This window comes from Trematomus bernacchii, unplaced genomic scaffold, assembly GCF_902827165.1.
Source record: "Trematomus bernacchii unplaced genomic scaffold, fTreBer1.1, whole genome shotgun sequence".
Classification (NCBI taxonomy): Eukaryota; Metazoa; Chordata; class Actinopteri; order Perciformes; family Nototheniidae; genus Trematomus; species Trematomus bernacchii.
This window is the reverse complement of record NW_022987561.1, coordinates 694451-717376: the sequence shown is the minus strand read 5'-3', so window position 1 is coordinate 717376 and position 22926 is coordinate 694451. Positions and strand designations below refer to the sequence as shown.

The 22926-nt window shown below is 39.7% G+C and overlaps 1 protein-coding gene and 1 pseudogene across 1 annotated transcript; one reads left to right on the top strand and one right to left on the bottom strand.

The window, feature by feature from the left end:
* Positions 1–13056, top strand: part of LOC117477425 — a 29277-nt pseudogene extending 16221 nt beyond the window's left edge.
* A 1660-nt stretch (positions 13057–14716) lies between these two features.
* On the bottom strand, positions 14717–20564 carry LOC117477419 (tubulin alpha-4A chain-like). Its single transcript, XM_034124077.1, has 4 exons — positions 20439–20564; positions 17438–17660; positions 16736–16884; positions 14717–15919 (listed from the first exon to the last, which is right to left on the bottom strand). Exons 1-4 carry the CDS (start codon positions 20439–20441, stop codon positions 14945–14947), a joined length of 1350 nt encoding a protein of 449 aa, XP_033979968.1. The 5' UTR covers positions 20442–20564; the 3' UTR covers positions 14717–14944.
* Positions 20565–22926: the final 2362 nt, after the last annotated feature.

The window sequence follows — 22926 nt, the reverse complement described above, 5'->3', positions numbered from 1 at the left end:
CACACAATAATCAGCGGGACACCATCTCCTGTCCTCAGAGAGACAGACGGGTTATTAAATGTCCGGTTTTTGATGCGAGTCTGGAACATTTTCCCCGTTTGAATCCCAGCTGGGGAGGGAAAGTGAAAGATGAGGTTGTGATATATTTTAATATAACAGGCACCAGCCCAATACTAAAGCTTCCATGGTGGCTCGACTCACGGGGAAGACTTGGCTGATGCACTTTACCGTGTTTATAGATACCGGTTATGTTGTAATGAGGAATTGGTAGGCTTGTTATCGGATGCGGAATAGTACATTCAACCTGGGAGCATTTGTTCCTATTAACAGGTCCACATTCGCCTCAACGGTTGGATTGCGTACCTTTGAAAAGTGTAGCCATTTAGCCAAATCTTCCTGGGTCACTATGTCATCCATGGTCACTGGCATTTTCTCTTGTGTGAGAGAGGTAGGTTCGTAGTTGTTACTGTGGTGACAACGATACGTTCCTTTGCTCTTTCCCTGGGTTGTATTATGAATGTAGTGAGAGTCCTTTGTCCTTTCGCTCCACTCCTTGCTCCAAGGCCTTATCAAACACTCTGTATTTAAAGGATCTTTCCTTCGAGATGTAGGAATCTCTCTTGGCGGCAGAGATGAGAAATGTTGTTGCTGGACCAGAGCATCTCATTTTGCCTGTTCATGAGCGTAAAACATTTCTCCAGATGGATTATGACCAATAGTCTGTTGCAATTATCCATCATTTGACTGAGCTGATGAAGCACTCATACCTGGAAACAGTTTGCAACGATTGCATAGGTTGTTTTGGCCGTACATCCAGATGTTGTAGATTGTGCCGTGGTAATGATGATTGTTCCAAGTGATTTTGTTGTAAAGGTTCCCATGCATGCTTGTACTCTTTTGCCATTGGGTTTAAAGAAATGACAGGTTCCACATTGCTTTGTTCCCTTTCCAAATATGAATTCATGCCACTTGAGGTGGCAGCAGAAACATTGCTCCACTCAGAGGAGTGCTTACTAGCAACATTTGACACACTGTCATTTGGATTTATGTCATACTCAGCTTCAACATTTGTTGCTTCAAATTTCTTATGAAACCCACATTTTTCAGTGATACTCTCAACATTACCCAACATGCAGTGCTTTAAGCCATATTTCATGTTTTTATTTTTCTTCACATGGTAATAAACCCACCAACGATTCATTTTGCTTCATCACACAGCATCAATTTACCAACAGCATTTTGTACCTCTGATTATTGATCACCCTTTAGTAATAAACCTTGCACTGATTTTCGTATGGCACTTGCATTATTTAGCTTATTTTTTAATTTCATTTTGCAACCTATCTATTTTATCTAGTTGCGCTTTTGTAGTGAGCTTAACAACCCGTTTCTGAGTTTCTTTTTCAACACCACTGGTCACTAGTGGGTTCAGACCAAGCGGCAAACTCTGGGGAAGAGCCGGGACGCCAATACGGAAGTGCCACAAACTGCAGTTCATATATTGGCCGATAGGCGCTGACTGCAGAAAGGAGCATTTTCCATAGACCCCCATGTTAAAATGCCCAATTTTACAGCCTAAAAAAACATGTTTCTACTAGGGCTGTCAAGTTAACGCGTTAATAACGCTTGTGGCAAACCACACTTCCACGCTCACTTGCAGGCCCGGACTGGCCATCGGGAGGACCGGGAGGGAGTGTGTATGTGTGGCGCGACTCGCGCGAGCGAGGCACACCTTACGTGTTGTTGTTGTTAGCATCTGGTGCTAGCTAGCTGCGCTAACGGATATAAGGCGCTGTTTCAATGACATTTCGCCGACAACTGCGCCGAGCACTTGACTTTATGCAGGTAGCCAGACAGTGGGACATTGTACGAAAAGTCAGCACACTCAGCACGGATAGTACGCGCAACATGATTGCAGCGTCCAGGCAGCTCCCATTCGAGCATATATGCCTTGAGCTGCACATAGCTCCAACGATCCATCACAGTGTCTCCACACACACACACACACACACACACACACACACACACACACACACACACACACACACACACACACACACACACACACACACACACACACACACACACACACACACACACACACACACACACACACACCACACACACACACACACACACACACACACACACACACACACACACACACACACACACACACACACACACACACACACACACACACACACACACACACACACACAGTATTATTGTATGAGAGAGGTTCCAGAGGCCTGTACTACGAAGCTGGTTCAACCTAACCTGGATATGTTGGAGTTAGCCGGTTGGCCTAAGCCAAAACATACGCGCTGGCGCTAAACTGTACTACGACGCTGGTTCAACCTAACCTGGATATGTTGGAGTTAGCCGGTTGGCCCAATCCAAAACATACGCACTCTCGCTAAACTGTACTACGACGCTGGTTATCAAGTGGATCGCTCAAGCCAGCCGTGTCCTATTTAGTTAGGTGCGCGTTCACATGAAAGGGGTGGTATTTGGAGCATTCGACCAATCTCAAACACGGAGAAGCGTACTGACAGCGCAGCGTCATACTTCCTGAATGAAAAGTGAACTTTAATATTAGTCAAATATGAAGAAGTTAAACTTTAAACATCCATGACTTAAACACTTTATCCAGGATAAAAGCCACATAGCTGCACCTGCAAGGTGAATACAGCTGGTAAAAGAAAAAGTGTTTGAATGCGTACATTAACAGGTTTATGAAATCACTGCCCCGTCCAAGACACGATCTGACTTTAATTACATTTGACTCGAGTGTTTCGTCAACTTAATGTGTTGCTTAAAATAATACTTCTGCATACAGTATGTGACACTGTGAGTGTTGCACGGCCAGATACGGCTCAAGAAGCTGACTCAAATAAGGAAATATATGATACATTATGATGTGATATGATATGAATGATAATGGGACACATCTACGTCTGCACTCACAGTGCCGCGGACTGTACTTAATGTTACTCTGATCCGGTTACTTATGTCGTGGCAGATATTTAAGTAAGCTTTCTTAATGCTAATATTATAATAGTCAGATTGCTCTGAAGATGGGAGGGGATATTCTATTAATTTTCACGTTCACACAGTCAGTTGATTTTGGCCGGCAGTCTTTCCTGCAACGGCAGTTTTTCTGTATTTCCTCTATCCTGTAATATGAATTGATCGCTTTAAACTCCGCACACGGAGCTCTGATTGGTCAGCAGGCAGTGCTTTCACTGAGTTGATCTCTTAGCCTGCCACCTAACCTGCTCCGGAGCAGGTTTGCCGCTCAGCATAAGTTACCATGGAAATCTAGCCTGCTAAAAAGAGAACCAGCGTCGTAGGACCGGAAAGCCCGAGATTTCCCTGAATTTAGCCGGCTAAGCGAAAATCCAGCTTCGTAGTACAGGCCTCAGGTTGAATTGAGGCGAATATTTGTAATGTTCAGAGGTTGTTGTGTTTAATATTCATGAGAATATTTGTCATTGTTCAAATGATAATAAACAAACATATAAAGCATATTTGTCCACTCATATGTTGATAAGAGTATTAAAAACTTGAAAGATATCCCTCTAAGACATTTAGAACAGATAACAGAACAGTTTTCTACCCATGGATCCAATAAATATTATTATAGATATAGTTAGATTCCACCTTCATGATTATGGATCTGTGAGTGAATTGTTTTCTAACATGACCCTTTTATTTATATTAGGTCTTAAAGTTTTTGCATAAATTAGGGCGTGGTCACATTGAGTGACAGCTCTGTCAAGTGACTGCTGCTGTTAGCTTCTTGTCTCTCTGCTAGCTGCTCCGTCCGTGAAGCTACAGGGACTCTGCCTGCCCAGTTCATCCAGGGAACACAACTTGACCCCGGCCGTGTTTGTTTGTTCTTCATGCTTATATATCGGACTATTGTGACTCGCTCTGCGGTTAAAACAGACGGTGCATGAATGCCGTTTTGCGGTAAGTGAAATGCAAGTACTTTATTTATGTGTTTATGATTTTAATCAGCTACGTAATGAATGTTAAGGCTTGGGTTAGCATGTATGCGAGTGGTAGCTACATCGGTGCTAACGATGCTAATCGTATCCTCCAAGTTAACTTAAAACCATAGACTGTATATATAAAGGTTAAAATGAAATAGACAAGTGTTAAGCGTTAAGTGAGATAGTACTGTAGAACAAAAGGCTTCTGTTTGAGGTTGATAAAATAAGGTCATCCTTGTAACTTAGAGAGATATTTTATTATGTAGGTAGGAACTGTATGCATCGCTAAGGTTAATTTAAATTGGCTATGCTCAAGTATGTAGACAAGCTAACGTCGAAGTAGTGTATGTGAAATCAACCTCACAATAAGATGTGTGTATATTACAATTATTAATGTCATATTTCAAGATGATTACTTAGATATTACAATATGGTTGGTTGAGCTGGAGTTCATTATTGAGCTTACACGTTAACGTCACAGTCATCTGAAGAACGAACCCAAACCTTGTTGTTTTTATGAATTGCATTACCAAATTGGTATCAAATAAACAGTAAGCATTGGTAACACAACTTCCAAAGTTACAGTAAAATAAAAAGGACCCTGACTCGGACGATACACAATCCAACATGTTCAACAGAAGAGAATAAGTTATATTGTTTGTACACATGGTTCTTTACATATATATCTGTTTGTTTAAAGTGTCCAGGTGATTCGACAGGCTGGACCAGAGAGTGAGAGACAGAACTGGACTCCTCACAGCAGTGAACTTCAGCACAGGTACAAATACTCTTTTTTCATACTGTACAAAGAATCAAGAAAGATATTGGTTTAAATAAATGAAGTATTGACTTTAATACACTGATATACATTCCATTAAACAATACTAAATACTAGATCACCTACACATCAGTGAAGTTGAGGGTTTTTTCCATGCAAAGGGTTACATGTTAACAAGCAATATTACTTTGTCAGCTTTCTAGTTTAAGGTATTGAAGGCAAAGCTATTAGTGACAACTGCTATTTATCTCTCAATATTGTCTGTAAACGTGGTAAAAGTTATGATTTCAGTGAGAGAACAGAGCAAGCTTCTACAGTTGGACTAAGTTTTGATAACAGTTAAATATTATTTTGATAATAAAATATATTTCAATGTTGATGAATGTCATACTGTTCATTCATAATCTGATTGTCTTTGTAGCTCACTGTTGAAATAAAATAAAACATTACAATTACAAAATAATTATATCTACAGCCCCTAAACACAAGCACACCTCTTTCATAAATAACACACTTGTTCTACAATAATATGTTTTATGTTTCCTGTAATTTTTGTTAGGAAAGGACATGCCTGAAAGACACAACTCAACATTTTCTCCTTCTCTGAGGGTCAAGAAAAACATCCAAGAGGAAAATTAAAAGCTGATGTTATGAGATTTTAAGACCAGTACAGGACATTCACTAAGAAACTACTTTTATTGTGAAGTCAGCTGATCGAATGCACCTATTTCCACATCTACACTCCATCAGCTGATTAATTCTATTTGCCTCACTTTATGAGCTTCACAACACCTGTACCTTGTACCGCAGAGTTTGCAACGTCACAAATAAATGGGGCCAATCTTCAGTCAGATGTGAATGTGTAATCTAACATTTTCAGTAAGAATAATGGACAAAAGGAGTGCAAATACAAATACAATTTATTGAAATCTGAACCAAAAGTTAATCAAACATGTTTTAAATAAAAAAGCACATATGGACAGAAGGTGTAAACCTATTAAATGTATAAGTAAACACATTTAGTCAAATAAAGTGACAGACAAGGCCTGTGCAGTTGGTATCAGCTATGCCCAGCATGGGCTCCTCCATCAGGCCTGGTCCTCCTCGCAGAGGAAAGACCCTCAGTCCTCTCCAAACCAACAGACTGGACGTCCATCACACGGAGGTTTCTCCCTGAAGTCTCTGCAGCTCTCTGGACACCACGCTGTCTCAATCCGTCCACACTGAATATGAGTGGGGGAAAATGAAAATAATAAATGCTTTAGACAATAAGAAATATAAAGTTGACTGTTGAGTTGCTCAGTTTTTTTAGATTGTCAATACTATTACTGTATAACTAATATCTCAGGTTAAGAGGTACCTTCAAATAAAGATTGGTCTTTAAATACATTTTGTCTTTTGAATTGTTTGTCTAAAGTCAAGGATCTAGAACTGGTACTTATAGTTTTAATGATACAGTCTGGTTATAATGCTGTTTGGAGGAGGCCTCACAGGTAAGAGCACTAACTAGCTACCATCACATGTACTGTACCTTAGCTTGACTTAAATGTATTAAACGTATAATTAAGTGATAGCAAAATATAAATAACTAATGTCATGCAAACATATTAATTTGCTTGATTCCAGTGTTGCATTTAGCACATTGCATACAAACGTTAAGGGATTTTAAGATTCTGAAGTATTATGCTAAAAACTCAATAACTTAGATTATTATTTATAGTTTTGCTGAATAGTTTCATGTCCGCTTACCTTAGAAACGTAAAATGTGACGGCAGTGTGCAGATGGGGAAGCATGTTAGCTTAGCTTCTTAGCTTGAGCTAGCGCTGTTACTTCCCAGCTGGAGGCAGAAGGTCCCGCCTCGGCTCCGCCTCTTTGTCCTTATTCGGAGCAGGCGGGAGTTAGACTCAGACGTCACTGTCGAGCCGTTAGTGGCCGACTCCGCCTACTAAGGGCTTCTCGGCAACTCTGCAGAATCCTATGTCACGGACCCTACGTCCATTTATATATACAGTCTATGGTTCAGACGGTTCAGACCCGGCGGCAGACATACATCTGTGGGCGGGCATTTGATTTACCGGGGCGGGCCCACCCCGACACTTGAAATCTGAATTGTCAAAGAGGGGGGGGAGAATTGTTGGTGCCGGCCTTCAGCGAACCTTCTGATTAGCTGTTTTCGTCTCCAATCCAATAGTATGAAGCTGCAGCCTCGGAGGCTGCACTCTCAGGACCACACTCTCAGGACCACACTCTCAGGACCCTAGTTGTTTTGCAACATCGCCACCTAGCGGATTGGATGACCGCAAAAGTACAACCAGCGAGTATTGAGTCTCATACACTGCGAGTCTCTTTAGACATTGTAATGCTTGTTATTAACCATCTAAAAATGCATGAAAATATGTTTTTCTTACTGAAATTACATTATTATTATTATTAACAAGTTGTTGTTAATATGTTTTTGATTTTTAATAACAAATGTATTTTGTATGTCAGATGTAAAAAGATAGTCTTTTATATTTGTCTTATCAAATTTGACATACAACATAAATATATATATATATATATATATATATATATATTGTAGTAATAATGATATAATCTATTTATAATTGTAAATGTATATTGTATGTAGACATACATTTAGATGTATATTTTGTTAAAACAAAACAAAACTGTTAATTTAGTTTTTGGGAGAAGGGGTGGGGTTAAATAAGTGTAAACTCCTTTGAATCAATTTGATACTGCTTATGTTTCTACAGTATCATAATTCTCTTGTTTCATTTCATTATTATATATATATTTTTTATTGTATTACACGTTCGAAATAAATCAAATCAAATGTGTCTTTGAAGAGGTGCTAGATTACTCAAAAACAACTGTTAGTGTGTTTATGCACCAGGCTGCAAAAGATAAACATGCAATTTGACGAGAGGAATTTCAGTGCAGAATACATTTTTATTTATTGGGCACTGTGGATTCTTCACTGGGGTGAGGCGGGGTCTGCTGTTCCCTCAACCACCAGACAACAGCTCCAGCTGCAGTACCCCGGGAAGCCCCCTTCTTGGATTGAAATATGCATCTTGAAAAAGAGAGAGCCTAATTGGTCAAACTGAACATTTTGAAATACTTTCACAGACAGACATAAATTAGGCCTAATTGTTAGATTCTGACACGACAGATTCTAACCTACAGAATAGGCCGACATAATAACTGACTAAAACACCTCATGCAATATTACAAAACATGTCAAAATGATGAGACTGTCTGATAAACAGTAAACAGGCAGTCAGCACAGTTAAGATTATTTACAATGAATTCAAATAGTAATACAATGACTATTAAAGAAGCATTTACACTGAAGACAGAACTTATATTAGGCTACTGCTGATTTAATGTAGCGGACAGACAGATCATATTGACATGCTTTTGTCATCCTTTGAAGTTTAATTAATTAGCTGACTATAATTAATGATCAGGGTTGGGAAGTTTACTTTTTTTAAATGTAGGTTACAGATGACTAATTACCCTGTTAAAAATGTAATACGTAATGTAACTGACTATGTAACTATTTGTATTGATAATCTAATGTTAATTATGGTTCTTTTATGTTTTTTGTGAGTCACTTTGGATAAAAGCCTCTGCTAAATAACATAACCATAACATACGGTTTCATTAAACAAATAAACAAAAAGGCTAACAGTTGGTTTTGCAGCGAGTCATCATAGGCTAACAGATGACATTTAGCTGTTAACTTTAAACAAACAACATGATTCACATTACTCACACTCTTACTGTAATTAGTGATTAAATCAACAATTAATGTAGGACACCTAGTTGGGCTTGCCAAAATCACGCTACAGTTTCATTAAACAAATAATCAAATATGCTAATGAAGCTAATGCTATTAGCATTAGCTTATGCCGAAAGCTATAGCTAACAAATAATTGTTTTTAGTGCCTTTAATATTGTTAGAAGCTATCATAAGATAACAGATGTTTGTTTGTATTGCCTTAAGACTATCATAGTTAATGTTAGCTAATCACACTTCATTTCAAGACACCGGAATTGTTATTAATGTTAAACAAATAAAACTTTAAAAGCACTTCACACTACTCACACTCTCTGCGTTGTCGTTCATATTCATGTCTCCTGCTCACTAGGTGGCGATGTTGCAAAACAACTAGGGTCCTGAGAGTGTGGTCCTGAAAGTGTGGTCCTGAGAGTGCAGCCTCCGAGGCTGCAGCTTCATACTACTCCTCCAATCATATCTCCGATCTGAGATACGGAAAGAGAGGGGTTTTAGGTCTTATTATACATCCATTGGTTGGTTTTGTGGCACATTTGTAATTGTAACGCTGTGCCAACTTGAGAGCGCATGCAGCGTGTGCAGCGGTCTGCTTGCGCACAGAGCAAGAGTTTGTGAGAGAGGGCTTGAGAGTCAATTTCTCTTCAAAATATAATTGATTGCCAGCCTCCCTTGTGTGTTTTTATTTACGTAACAGTTATTTTAAAGATGCTGTCCCTGGCTGGCTTGCTAGCTCGTTGGTAACGTAACTGATTTCTTCTAATGTGCCTGCATCTGGCGCTGAGTTGCCATCCTTTTGTGAGCTCTTTTTGTTCGTGAACCACTTCCTGATATCCATTGTTGAAGATAAATATAAATGATAATAGCCAAACTAACCTAGCCTGAGTAAACTGACAGGCTGCTGTGCCGCACACGACTCAGCCCAGCGAAAAACCGGTCTTGCGCGCAGACTTTCATTCAGAATTTCCTAGCAAAATAAAAAAATTATATTATACTAATCTTTCAACATAGTTTAATACAAAAATAAATATTAGGACAAAGCCCTACAAATAACAACCATAAACATAATAATAAAACATTTTAAATGTTTTATTTAGCCCATGACGCCTGGTCTGAGTGGGTTTACTGCAGCGCGCAAACCTGTCCCATGTGACGCTATTTGCGACAGACGCAGCGTGATAATAGTCTATTCCATCAAAACAGTCAATATAAAGTCACTTGTATGTGCACTTCTGCTACCAATGCACTTGTTTTTTGCGTAGGTTTTGTGTGCACACCTTATATATACAGTCTATGGTGCACACTCGTTATATGTCCATTAAACATTGTAGCGCTGCACATACCTGTCTATATGACGCGTCCGGCACTGTGTGGTGGTCCGCGGCGATGCTCCAATTCCGGTGTTTTTAGCATTAGCACATTAGCTCCTGCGTCGGGTCCAATAGATGACTCCAGACGAACTCCTGGTGGTCACACAGCAGGTGGCTCTCCTCGTCCCCCTGCGGTCTGCAGACGCCCTCCAACGTAGCCATACAACGATCCATTCCATAACAAACATTATTTTCGGCACTCGCGGAACTGCGGTCAAAAACCATTTGCCCTTCCGGGGTCAGACACACCTGATCAGGTGACAAAACAAACCTTACATACCCGTGCCATAGGGAATTGGACAGCGAGACCCTATGGCACACACAGGGAATAACACCCAATTGTGACAACCTGAACCCAAACATGACACTCCATCAAAATGGCTCTTACATCCAGACTCCAAATGTGAACACCAAAAATACATTTTCATTTCTAGTGCCTTCAAAACTGACCTTTACTAGGCCCATTCTGCACTAAGTGTGTGGAATGTTAGTGGTTTCACGACAGGAAGTACTGTGTTAAAGTGCAAAATGTTGTACTCTACTTCAATATTTATATCTGAAGTTACTTTGTACTTCTACTCCTTTTTATATTGTAGGCAAAAGAAGAAAAAGTACAGTCAGTGGAAGGGGGTAACATTTCGAGATTTAAGTTGTACATTTACAAAAATAAACTACTTCATTATTTACATATGACGCTACTTTATTATTGCATGTAAAAAGACTAACAAGGATATATCTGAGTCCCCTGCGCATATTACTGCTTTGCAATCAAATATGTCAGTGTTTCCATTTTTAATTACCCAAACTACGTGGTTGCGTTTCACTTTATGTAAAAACATGAGTTTGTATTCTGAGCATCTGTGACGGAAATAAATCAACAAATAAAACCGTTTTTGACATTCAAATGACTTCATGTCTGCACGATAGGTACGAGGATACAGACAGTTGCCACTTAGCTTAGCATAAACACCAAAAGCTTAGTAAATACAGAAAGCACTGATGATGATTGTGTCTTCCAGGTTTCTAACGTCCTGACCAACATGAAAAGTCTGCAGGGAGCGACTCTGTTTCTGGCTCATGGCACTGCTGACGGTACGCCTCTATATTTTCTACCTATAATGAAAAAGATATGTTATTGTCAAGGTAACTATATGTGTGTTATGAGATGCAGTCTGCTGGCTGTGGCCCTGATGAGAAGCGGCTCTTTTATATCCAGCAGTATATATGACCCCTGTGACCCTCACTTCACACACTTGTTTTTCTCCACAGCAAACGTTCACTTTCAGCACTCTGCGGAGCTCATCAAACACTTAATAAAGATCGGGGCCAACTATACCATGCAGGTAAACTTCAACTGTGGCTGGAGAAGTACATAGAGAGGATGTTTCAAGGACCAACTTAAGGATGTTTAGTCATTAAAGTCTGTTTCAATGCCTTTATGTAGAAGTTATAAAGGTGTGTTGCAAAACAAAGTTTGCAATCCTGAATAGAGCTGCAACTCAAAAATCTACAAATTGATCAACATAAAAGAAGCCCACCATTTAGACCATTTTCTATATTAATTACCATGCAGAAATTGAAGAAAAATACATTTAAATATATAATACGGACTCTTAAGAAGCTGGGATGGACATTTTTCACTTTTTTATGATATTTTAAAGAGTAAACAAGAAAATAATTGGCAGTTAGTTGCAGTCCTAATCCTCTGTTCCAAAAACGACAACCCCTAAGCATGCTTTTTTTTAAGTTTCAATGACCTTGTTTGTTTACTTATGCATCTGTCATCATTTTTTGTTGTTACTCGGGACAGATTTACCCAGACGAGGGACACTTCCTGTCGAGGCGCAGCCAGATTCAGCTGACTCACGCCCTGATTGGTTACTTCAGAGGCTGTCTGCTCGACGCATCATTACTCAGCCAACTAAAGAGCGATGACTGAGAGGGAACGTGTGTGTGTGTGTGTGTGTGTGTGTGTGTGTGTGTGTGTGTGTGTGTGCGTGTTTTTATACTTGTAGCTTGATGGACAAAACACGCTTCTTCTCAACATATCAGATATGGTTTCTGTCGCTCATCACCTCAGTGGAACAGAGCTCCTACAGTCACGTTACGTTTCAAAACCTGAGTTATCTTTGTTTTATTGCACCTTTTTCAAATTCAACAAACTCTTATGGTGATTTGGAGGACCAGTTGATAAAACAAGTCGGTTTTTTTCAATGCCAATGCACTCTCTAAACCCTGAAAAGCTTCTTTTAAAATCTTGTAAAGTTAGAACAAATGTGGCTTCAGATCTCAAGTATTTCTGTTAATGAATATTTATGAATAAATTCGCAAAAGGCTGGACGAATACATCATTATTAATGTACAGTGTTGCACTTTTAAAAACGTGTCAGTATTATCTGAGATTTATATTTGATTGAATTATCATTTCATAACAGCTTTTATGTTAGCCTGAAATAGTGAGTTTTTTATTGTCCCATAGCACAAAATGTTCATTTTCGATTAGCTTAATGATATTGTTGATGAATGCTCTGACGTTTTTAATGTTTACCATACATATACTTTACAAAGAAATGTCATCTTTTCTGCAAACATCATATTTGCCATTTAATTGTCTATGGTTTTATATTTTCTACTGCTCCAAATGGGTTTAACGACCTTATGTTGCTTTAAATCCTTGGCTGACTAAATATTATTTTTGTTTTCTATACTTAATCTGAAACTGATGTTCTAATTTGTGAATTAAAATCTCTCTGGATGAATTACAAGTGCAATTGCTCTCCACTTGTGCATTTCCGGCTGCTTATCCTTTACGTATTGCAATAAAAGGCTCCTTAAGTAATACGGCATCACAAAGCCATAACAAGAGAGACACAAATCACAGTGAGGAACGTCCTCCATGCTGTTATAGATTTTAGGTAGAGTTCTAGGCTGCTATATTTGAGTCCAAGTTTTAAAAAACATAATGTGAAGTTGTGGTTATTGTTTCTATTGGGGTTTGTACTGTGAATCTAGCTTTTTCTTCCTCGAGGGGAAACACTGTGGGTAAATAGAGAAAAGCTTATTGTACTTTTTGCCTGTTTTAATATTAAAGAACAATGACTGAGCCTTGTGGGTCTTATTTGTGTAGGAGGGGGTGAAAGAAAGGAATGTATATATTAAGAATATGTTTGTGTTCTGCAGCGGTTGAAGTGCTCAGATCCTTTGTTGCAAGTACTGAGTTTAAAATATGAGGGGGGCAAAGGGCAGACATGTCCCAAGAAATCTCAGGATGCTGCTAAAAAATGTAATTAATTAAAAAATATAAATATAGACAATTGTAATTTAACTTTTTCCATTTATACAGATATTTAGATTTAAGTTTATTTTATTGGACATTTTATTTTAACTTCATTGGTTGAAGAAATATCTTAAATGTTTTTCCTGCATTATTTACTTATTTTATTTTCCCCAGGAAGTTATATTTCTGATATACGCTCCACCTTAATGTATTGATGGTTTAACTAAGACATCATGTTTAAATGTTCACCAAATCCCCCCCCAACCCCCTCTGTCCTGACCCTGCTGCAGTTTTATGTTGATAATCAGCACCTTCAATTTCCTTTTGTCACCATGTTATTTTTAAACCCATAATTAGAAGAAAACGTCACAAAAGAGGAGACACAAAAAAGGGAAATGTCTTTCTCTCTGTCTGCCCTCCATGCACTTTATAAATCCCCTGTCCACGTTGCCTAGTCTCTGCTCAAATGTAGCATTAATTACCTCAAAGCAATTACAGAGCTAATCTAAAGGCCTCCTCCTCTGAGGAAGGGAGGGGAGACAGTCCAGCAGCGGAGACAGACACCGAGTGAGGACCTGAGCCGACAAATATCTGTCTCCGGAGTGCACAGGAACTATGCAGGAAATCAGCCCAGAACCAAAAGACAAACTTGGGAGATACTTGTACTCCGCTACATGTATTTAAAACTTTTAGTTACTTTACAGATGTGAAATATAACCAAGTGTTAAATCAGACTTTAGTTCCAACTGGAGTAAATCCACAAGCTACCCTGCAGTATACAAAGTCATTCAAACTAGCTGCACCTTTACCAGCTTTGAGAACACTTTCATGATCAATCATTATAAAACATATTATTCTGAAATGGACCAATCTGCACAATCACTACTTTTACTTTCTATATTTTGATGATAATACTTTTCTACTTTCACTTCAGTAACATTTTTAATGCAGGAATTGTACTACTCTGGTACTTCAATCTTTACTCAAGTACAACATCTGAGTACTTCTCCCACCTCTGCATGCTTTTATCCATACAAAGCACTGTGTGTGTGTGTGTGTCTTGTATAAACCGTGTGGTTCTAAGGACCTTCCTCCTACAGTAACACTATACTGCCATCTTGTGGTAAAGCACCAACAGCTCAGCAAACATTTAAAGTGTATTGAATAATTATATTCTGTAAGAAATACTATAAGTCCATCATTCAAAACCTTACTTAAGTATTCAGTAAAGTCATTGTTTTATATTCATTTTACTGCTGTGGATGGTAGAATTCCTTTATATTTGATTAGGTATTTTGATACGCAGCAAAGCATTAGTTTCTATAAGATCACCATATATTGGTAGCTTTGTCACTGTCCATTGTAAGCCGATACAAGATGCTTTGACTGATAGAAAACTCATCTTAGTATGGTTAGGGTTTTAGATCGTTTATCAGGGAAGATACTTTGAGAATGACTTTTTTAAGTATAATAAACAGCAAGTCAGATAGGTTTGTGTAAACAGCTTTATTTATAGAAAAGGAAGTTAAGGCACGTTTTCTCTCTTGTACGAGAGTCATTTCTCAACAACCCAAACTCAGAGTTTTAGACGCAGAGACATTAGAAGTCTTTAAACTGCACATGAACCCTGACCCTGCCGCTGGAGGAGAGCTAACCTGCTGAACTGTGACCCTTACATTAAAACGGCTCTATGCATACAGTAATACTTCTGGTTGTTAATACTCCTCGCCCTCTTCGTCCTCTTCGCACGAGTCGATGCCGACCTCTTCGTAATCCTTCTCCAGGGCGGCCATGTCCTCTCTGGCCTCGGAGAACTCCCCCTCCTCCATCCCCTCCCCCACGTACCAGTGCACGAAGGCCCTCTTGGCGTACATCAGGTCGAACTTGTGGTCCAGGCGAGCCCAGGCCTCTGCGATGGCGGTGGTGTTGCTCAGCATGCACACGGCCCTCTGCACCTTGGCCAGGTCTCCTCCGGGAACCACGGTGGGGGGCTGGTAGTTGATGCCCACCTTGAAACCAGTGGGACACCAGTCCACGAACTGGATGCTGCGCTTGGTTTTGATGGCGGAGATGGCCGAGTTGACGTCTTTGGGCACCACGTCTCCGCGGTATAGCATGCAGCAGGCCATGTACTTCCCGTGGCGGGGGTCGCACTTCACCATCTGGTTGGCGGGCTCGAAGCAGGCGTTGGTGATCTCGGCGACGGTGAGCTGCTCGTGGTACGCCTTCTCCGCAGAGATAACCGGGGCGTAGGTGGCGAGGGGGAAGTGGATACGAGGGTAAGGCACCAGGTTGGTCTGGAACTCCGTCAGATCCACGTTCAAGGCGCCATCGAAGCGCAGGGAGGCGGTGATGGAGGACACGATCTGGCTGATGAGGCGGTTCAAGTTGGTGTAGGAGGGCCGGGCGATGTCCAGGTTCCTGCGGCAGATGTCGTAGATGGCCTCGTTGTCAACCATGAAGGCGCAGTCGGAGTGCTCCAGGGTGGTGTGGGTGGTCAGGATGGAGTTGTAAGGCTCAACTACGGCAGTGGACACCTGGGGGGCGGGGTAGATGGCGAACTCCAGCTTGGACTTCTTGCCAAAGTCGACGGAGAGGCGCTCCATCAGCAGGGAGGTGAAGCCGGAGCCGGTTCCTCCCCCGAAGGAGTGGAAGACCAGGAAGCCCTGCAGCCCCGTGCACTGGTCAGACTGGGGAGGAGAGGGGGAAAGAGACTTAAAGATCTCCTATCATGCTATTTTTAGGCATATATTATGGGTCTCAGATAGATACAAATATATAAAAAAACATGTCTATGAAGTGTTTTGATCAAAATACCAAACAGATCATGCATTTTAGACATCCCTCATATCCTCTATTTCAGCCTGTTAGAGAAACGCTGATTCTGGGTCAGTAGCTTAAAAAAAAAAATAAAGAAGGGGGGGAGCTTGTGCCTGCTCAGAATTCTACCCAGGTACTCAGCTAAATGCTGCCGTGATGAAACGCCATATCATGTTCCAAACCACTTCAAGGATTATTTCTGAAACAGTATGGAGCTCAAATGCTTTTTTTCTCTTGCGGGTTTACTACAAGGTCAGTTCCTTTTTTAAATCCTGCTTTTTTTTTTACACATACTCTCTCCAGTACAGGTTAGCTCTGAGTGTTAGCGATGCTTGCTAATGTAAACAAAGACCATATTACGTCCAAAACACGTCGCGCATTGTTTCTGATAGTAACGTTTCTGATAGGGCCGTGGGCGTAAAGCCAGCCCACAATTCAGATATTACGTCATATCGGCAGCAAATCTGGATCAGCTCCGTTGTACCCCCGTTTTTAGAGATTTGGGTACGGAGGGAAAGAGAGAAGGTTTTGTTTTCTGACACTTTGTGAGTTCCCTGACACACCGGGGACACATATTTATGTATAAAAGACATTAAAAAGTGCATTTTGAACAATAGGTCCCCTTTAAGGTTTTTTAAAGAATATCAAGTACTATACTGCTAGAGTCTCATAAAGACTTTTCTCACCAGTTTGCGGATCCTGTCCAGCACAGAGTCGATGTGCTCCTTCCCGACGGTGTAGTGACCGCGGGCGTAGTTATTAGCGGCGTCTTCCTTCCCGGAGATCATCTGCTCGGGGTGGAACAGGCCACGGTACGGACCGGTACGCACCTCATCTGAAGGGGAGAGGAGCATGTTAACACCATATTAGGGAAATTGATAAAAGGGACAAAAGGGAAGAATAGTCAATACTAATGGTACCATTTAAATTAAAACATATAGAAATGAATACATGGGGGGTGGGATGTTTAAAATAGAAAATGTAAAGTGAGCATTATGTTTCTGTCCCTTTCTTATTCTGTAATTGTATATGTTGTACTTTTAATGCTCAATAGATATATATATGAAAAGAAGAAATGAATACATATAGAACTCAAAACTGACTCACAAAATAAAATCTAATAGTTTACTTGTAAAATTGCTGGATTGAACTTTGGTCAAAATATAAATTCTTATCAATGGCATGGACTAGTTATTCTAGGTAATGATAAGATGGTTTAATCTTTATCGTTGTATTGCCTTTATCTTCGTTCTCCTGAAATCTGAAGTATGTTTTAAAGCTGCCTCTTTCTGTCTTAGTTCTACTAAAGTGTCCCCACTTCTTCAGCTTCTGTGACGCAAAATCTCCAGGTTTGAGAGTGCTAGACGTCAGGTTTTTAAGTTCCTCACCGATGACGGTGGGCTCCAGGTCGACGAAGATGGCTCTGGGGACGTACTTCCCGGTGCCGGTCTCGCTGAAGAAGGTGGTGAAGGAGTCGTCGGGGCCTTTGGCTACTTTCTCAGCGGGCATGCGGCCGTCCTGCTGGATGCCGTGCTCCAGGCAGTACAGCTCCCAGCAGGTGTTGCCCATCTGGACTCCGGCCTGGCCCACATGGATAGAGATACACTCGCGCTGTGGAGAGGGGAAAAAGAAGATTTTTTTTAAAACATATATCTTTTAAATTATTTAATTTACTATTGCTTTATTATTATTTACATGTATTATTATTAATTTATTTTTATTAATTTCTATTCATTATTATTTTATAGAATATTATTCTCTGCATATTTCTGTTTATGGATACATTTTTTATTATTTATTTCCACTATTAAATACAAGTAACAATCTTATTATTTATGGCAAATATTTGTTTACATGTATCATTATTAATTTATTTTGTTCATTTCAATTCATTATTATTTTATAGAATATTATATTGATAATTATTTTTTTTTTTTTCCATTATGAAATACACGTAACAATCTTAATACTTTTTTTTCCTGCTCAAATTTGCAGTAAAACCAGCTTCAAGCAAACACTTCAGTTTAAGCCTGTCTTGACCTGTTGTAAATAACCTTTAAGCGCCAACAACGGGTGGAGTCCTGACTTCTTCTACCTCTTGTGTATTTTCACTTTATTTACACTACAACCTGATTTAAATCTCCCTGTCTGCATCTGCAAACTAAACAGAAAACTGTCACGTTGTCTCATATCCTCTGTCAGGGATCTAAAAAAGGAAGCAGTGGTGATCGACAGGCTCTTGTGAAGAGAGTCTGCAGCTCCCACGCCCTCCTGAAGTATTTCTAGTGTCTGGTAAAGGATGGGGGGGTGGAGGGTGGAGACAATGGGTTCATGCAGGCTGAGGGCTGGAACACGTATGCTCTCATCAGTCGGGGAAATGTGGCGTCAGGATGCAACACAGTCTGTCATGTTAACTAACCTTTCACACGAGGAGATTGAAAGTTGAAAGAAATGTTGGGAGAAGCAGTGTGCAAACATCTCTATCACAAAACAACCTTTTGGTGTTGAAATCAAATCAATTTCAGCTGATTCTTAACTGCTTTGTGTCACTAAGGAGTGTTTACGTGGTCTTAAGGTGAACTAACACTTGTGTGTAATACTAACAATAACTAGTTCCATGTTTCCATAGAGGCTGCAACTGACCTCATTATGAGAGGGATTGTTAAATATTTACGTTATTTTTAAATTCCTATGAGGCTTGACAGAGCAACTGGTCATGTTTTTTCCAGCGCCACTCGCAAGAACAATGTGTCCTTCACTCACTCTTTGCTGTACAGATTACTTAGCAATATATGAAGTCATATAAACTGTACTTTTACCAACTTCACCTATTTACACATCTATGCTTCCATTCAGGAAAGATATCTGTTTTTCGTAAAACTAATCGATAAATGGTTAAAAATGTTCTTCTGTTAGATCTATTAGTACTTCTAATCCAACTATACCACCATTTGTAAAACTGAAAACTAGGAGAACAGTGTTTTTAAGCCTAAATAGTGCACATCAAAAATGTTTTGTCATTGGGCGCTATTGTTGTGTTCCCTTAACCTCCCCTCCCCCTAAAGCAGCTTGTGAGAAAGGGGTCACATGGGAGCTTTTTAGAGTGGAGCTTCCCACAGACATCTCTGACGTGTTTCCTGCAGCGTACATTATGATTAAAAGGGCTTCTTAAATACGAGCAACTCTACGGTGCATTTACAGCTGTTATAAAGATCATGTTCTGCTTTGATTGGCCATTTTGTAAGCCAGAGGAGTCGGACAGGAAGTGAGGACGTGGGAGTGGTTCTGTTGGTTAATGCTGGGCCTCCGAGGGCTACACTTCCTGGAAATGGCGGCAAAGAGAGTGACTTCCTGTATCTTGTCCTGAAACCACGTCACAGTTGACGTTAGGGCTTAAGCATGAGAGGGGAAACACAGTGGAGCATTGTGAGCATGCACAGAGGCAACAGATTTTGTATTTTCCACTTGAAAATGAGCTACAGGGAGAAGTTTTCTAAATGTTTTAACGTGTGTTTTCACACAAAATGCACCCGAACGTTAACATAAATGGATCCAGAATAAAAGATCCTATGAATTTCAATCCAAACCCACCCTATTCTTAGTTTTTAAAAAGGAAGCAACTCTTAAAGACTCGACACCTCCTCTTTTTCCATGTTGTTTCATAAATGGCCCAACAGGAAGTGTTATCAAACCATTTGGGGAACCAGACTTTCCTCAACAAACTTCTTCTATTCCCTCTTCACTTTTCAAACGGCCTGCAAACATTTCGCCACAGCGTGTTTGCTTAGGGAACGACGTTTAGAGGAAGTGAAGAGTTAACATAAGACTCTTTTAGTCAATATGTTGATCCATGGCTCCAGGGCTTTGTCGTCATGTGCCTGACCTCATGTTTAATCAAAATGTTAGTTGGTTTTCTTTGACTCTGCAGGGAGATAATCTTAAAAGCTAATGCCTTGGAAAGAGCCAGCTTCAGGAATGCAGCAGCTTATCAGAGCGATGGCAGCAGAAATAGACGTGTAAAACACACAGGCGGCCTCTGGAAGCCACATCAGCATTCCCAAAAGCAGCCGGGCAAAAAAGCACGCCCTCCTGAGACAGACATATGGAAACACTTAACCTTTACTGGAGCCTGGGTACATGTTTCCACTCTTTTAACATTGAAATCACATTTAAGATAGTGTCGCAAGTGTTTTTAGTAGCAGCATAGTGACACAAAAGTAGAAGAAACATTTTTCTTAAATCAGGATGTGACAGATTTTGGAGGGAAAGTATGCAGTAGCAACAGGAAAAGTAGGATTATAACTTTCCCCTTAAGATTCTCACTTAAAATACAACAACTGATGCTTTTCTTTTGGGTGTAAGTAATAAAAACAACGCCTTAATACTCACCATTGTGCTGTTTGGATCGTCCTTAAAGGAGGAGAAGTTGAATACTGCAGAATCTCACAGGAAACCTATAATGAGATCTCTGTGAGTGAAGTGAGGGGAGGGTGACACACACACACACTTATATAAATTCACATGGGGGGAGGGGGAGGAGGAGGAGCTCCAAACAGCTGCAGCTTTGTCCTTTTCAAATGGTGTCCCTCCCAGCTTCCTGTTGGACCTTTTCAGAGTAAAAGCAAGGGGTTTGCCTCTTGGGGAAAGTGATAAATAACCATCAATAATGATGTATTTGTCTTAATTCTAAGGAACTTGTTCTTAACTCAAGAGGGTGTTTAAGAGAGGGAAATGTTTTGGCAACAAGTTACTTTTTAGATCCAGATTTGATTTGATTTTCTCCTCAAAGGATATGATGCACTTTTGCAGATCAAACTACAGCAATGGTGGTTTTCAGATATGTTAATTAATTAAGGTAGTATTTCCACAATGTACAAGTTCTGCATTCTAAATATTACTTAAGTAAAAGTATAAAAAACGAGTAAAAAGACTGTAGACTCAGAATTAGCACTACAAGGTTGTTGGGTTATTTTCTGTGTCTTTTTTTTAGGCTGAAAGACCTCACAGGAACGTTTAAAGTCCCTTTTGTGACCTATGCAATAAAGCAGAACATTGGAAATGGTATGGATTTATACTAAGTATTGTTACATTTACAACAGTCAAGTAATGACAAAATCTCTCCAACTCACACAGCTACAACATTTTATAACTTTGTGATGCAAATACCTTCAACATGCACAAGGACTTTAACTTGTAACAGAGTATTTAAACATCGTCATATTAGTACTTTAACTTGTGTAAAACATGCAAACACTTCTTGCCTCCCTTTACAGTCGAATGTAAACACCCAATTCAGATTATAAACGTATTATACAACAGGAAAGTAGCACTACAAACCGTGGAGGAGCTTCGAAGACACACACAAGCAGGGTGGGTCCCCAAGTTGCATTATGGGAAATGTAGGACCCAGCGTTTTCCGATTTTTTTCTGAAGTTGTAAAATCTTTACCAATTCTTACCGTTGTTTTTTAAAATGTGGGTTGCTGTAGTTATTTGGAAAAGAAACAAATGTAAAAGAATCAAACATAATTGAAGACATGTTCTTATTACCAACCAGAAGAATGTACCCTATCTATCAAACCTTTAAAAACATACACTTTTTAATATTATTATTTAGATATCTGATAGTATTGTAAGTAATTGTGTTTATTGGACTAGTGCCTTTTACAATGAGGATACATTATATAATATTATTTCAGTGACTCACTTTAAATCGTAATGCAGGTTACAGACACTAGATGGAGACCTTACCATATACTATTGAAATGCTCCTGTGTTGTATTCAGTTGAATATGACGAAGAGCAAACCTCTCCAGTGTCCTGCAATACAGAGAACTCTAACAACAGGATGGCTTTGAAGGGAGCAGGTCACAGTTTTAATTCCACTTGGTAGATATATATTTTAACCTTTTAATTGATTTTATTAAAGCAACTTGTACATGCTTGCAATTGTCTTGATTTTTACAACAACTTTATCCCAAATGAATGTTGGTGTGTGTGCAGAGGGCAGTGTATTATCGTATTTAATCAATTATAACTAAACACTTTTTAGTTTTAGGAAGCCACGGTTTAAATACCTTTTTTTTAGTATAGGGTGGTACATCATAGGTGCAATATTCCAGTGAGATAAGTTAATAATTCATGTTTATCTTGTTTTATTTGTATTTATAACTTATTTGTAGTTGCTTTGGACTCTGAGCTGCTGTAACAATTACATTTCCCCCTTGTTGGATCAATAAAATGCCACTTTTATCTTCAACTTTTCTTCAAATCAGTGTTTTTTCTCAATTCAGCAGCATCATACAGCTGCACTCTATACTGCTTTATGACTTAAGGTATAAGGGGAATGAAGAGTGAAGAGTATTTGGAAAAGCATTTTCACTTTTCAAATGTGTCCCTTCTTCACTGTGTGTGAACTGGAGCTGTCCATCAGTCTTTGCAGGGATGCAGAGCTGCTTGGGACCCTCAGAGGCCGGGGCCCCTCTCACCGGGCCCTCGCTCTGGATGTAAACGTCCTCATAATCCTCAAACAAACCCCTGAGTCCTGCAGCCTATAGAGCCTCAGCCCTCTTCAAACACTCCCTCAGCTTCTTCTCCTTTTGAGAGGAGAGACAGTTTGCGATTACAGATAATGGAGATCTTTTTCAAGTGTTGTGTTTCCACTTCTCCCCTCGGAGGGCCACGGATTATTTTTTCTTTACTATCTTCCTCACAGCGCTGAAACTATTTCTCTTTCCCTCTCTTCTCCTGGTAGTTGGAGAGCTTTTGTTCTGCCATACTATTCTGCAATGGCATGTATTTGTAAAAAGAGTCGATACGTGTTTAGAAAACCACACTGGGTCATTGTATTGAATATTCCAATCATGACTATCCTTAAA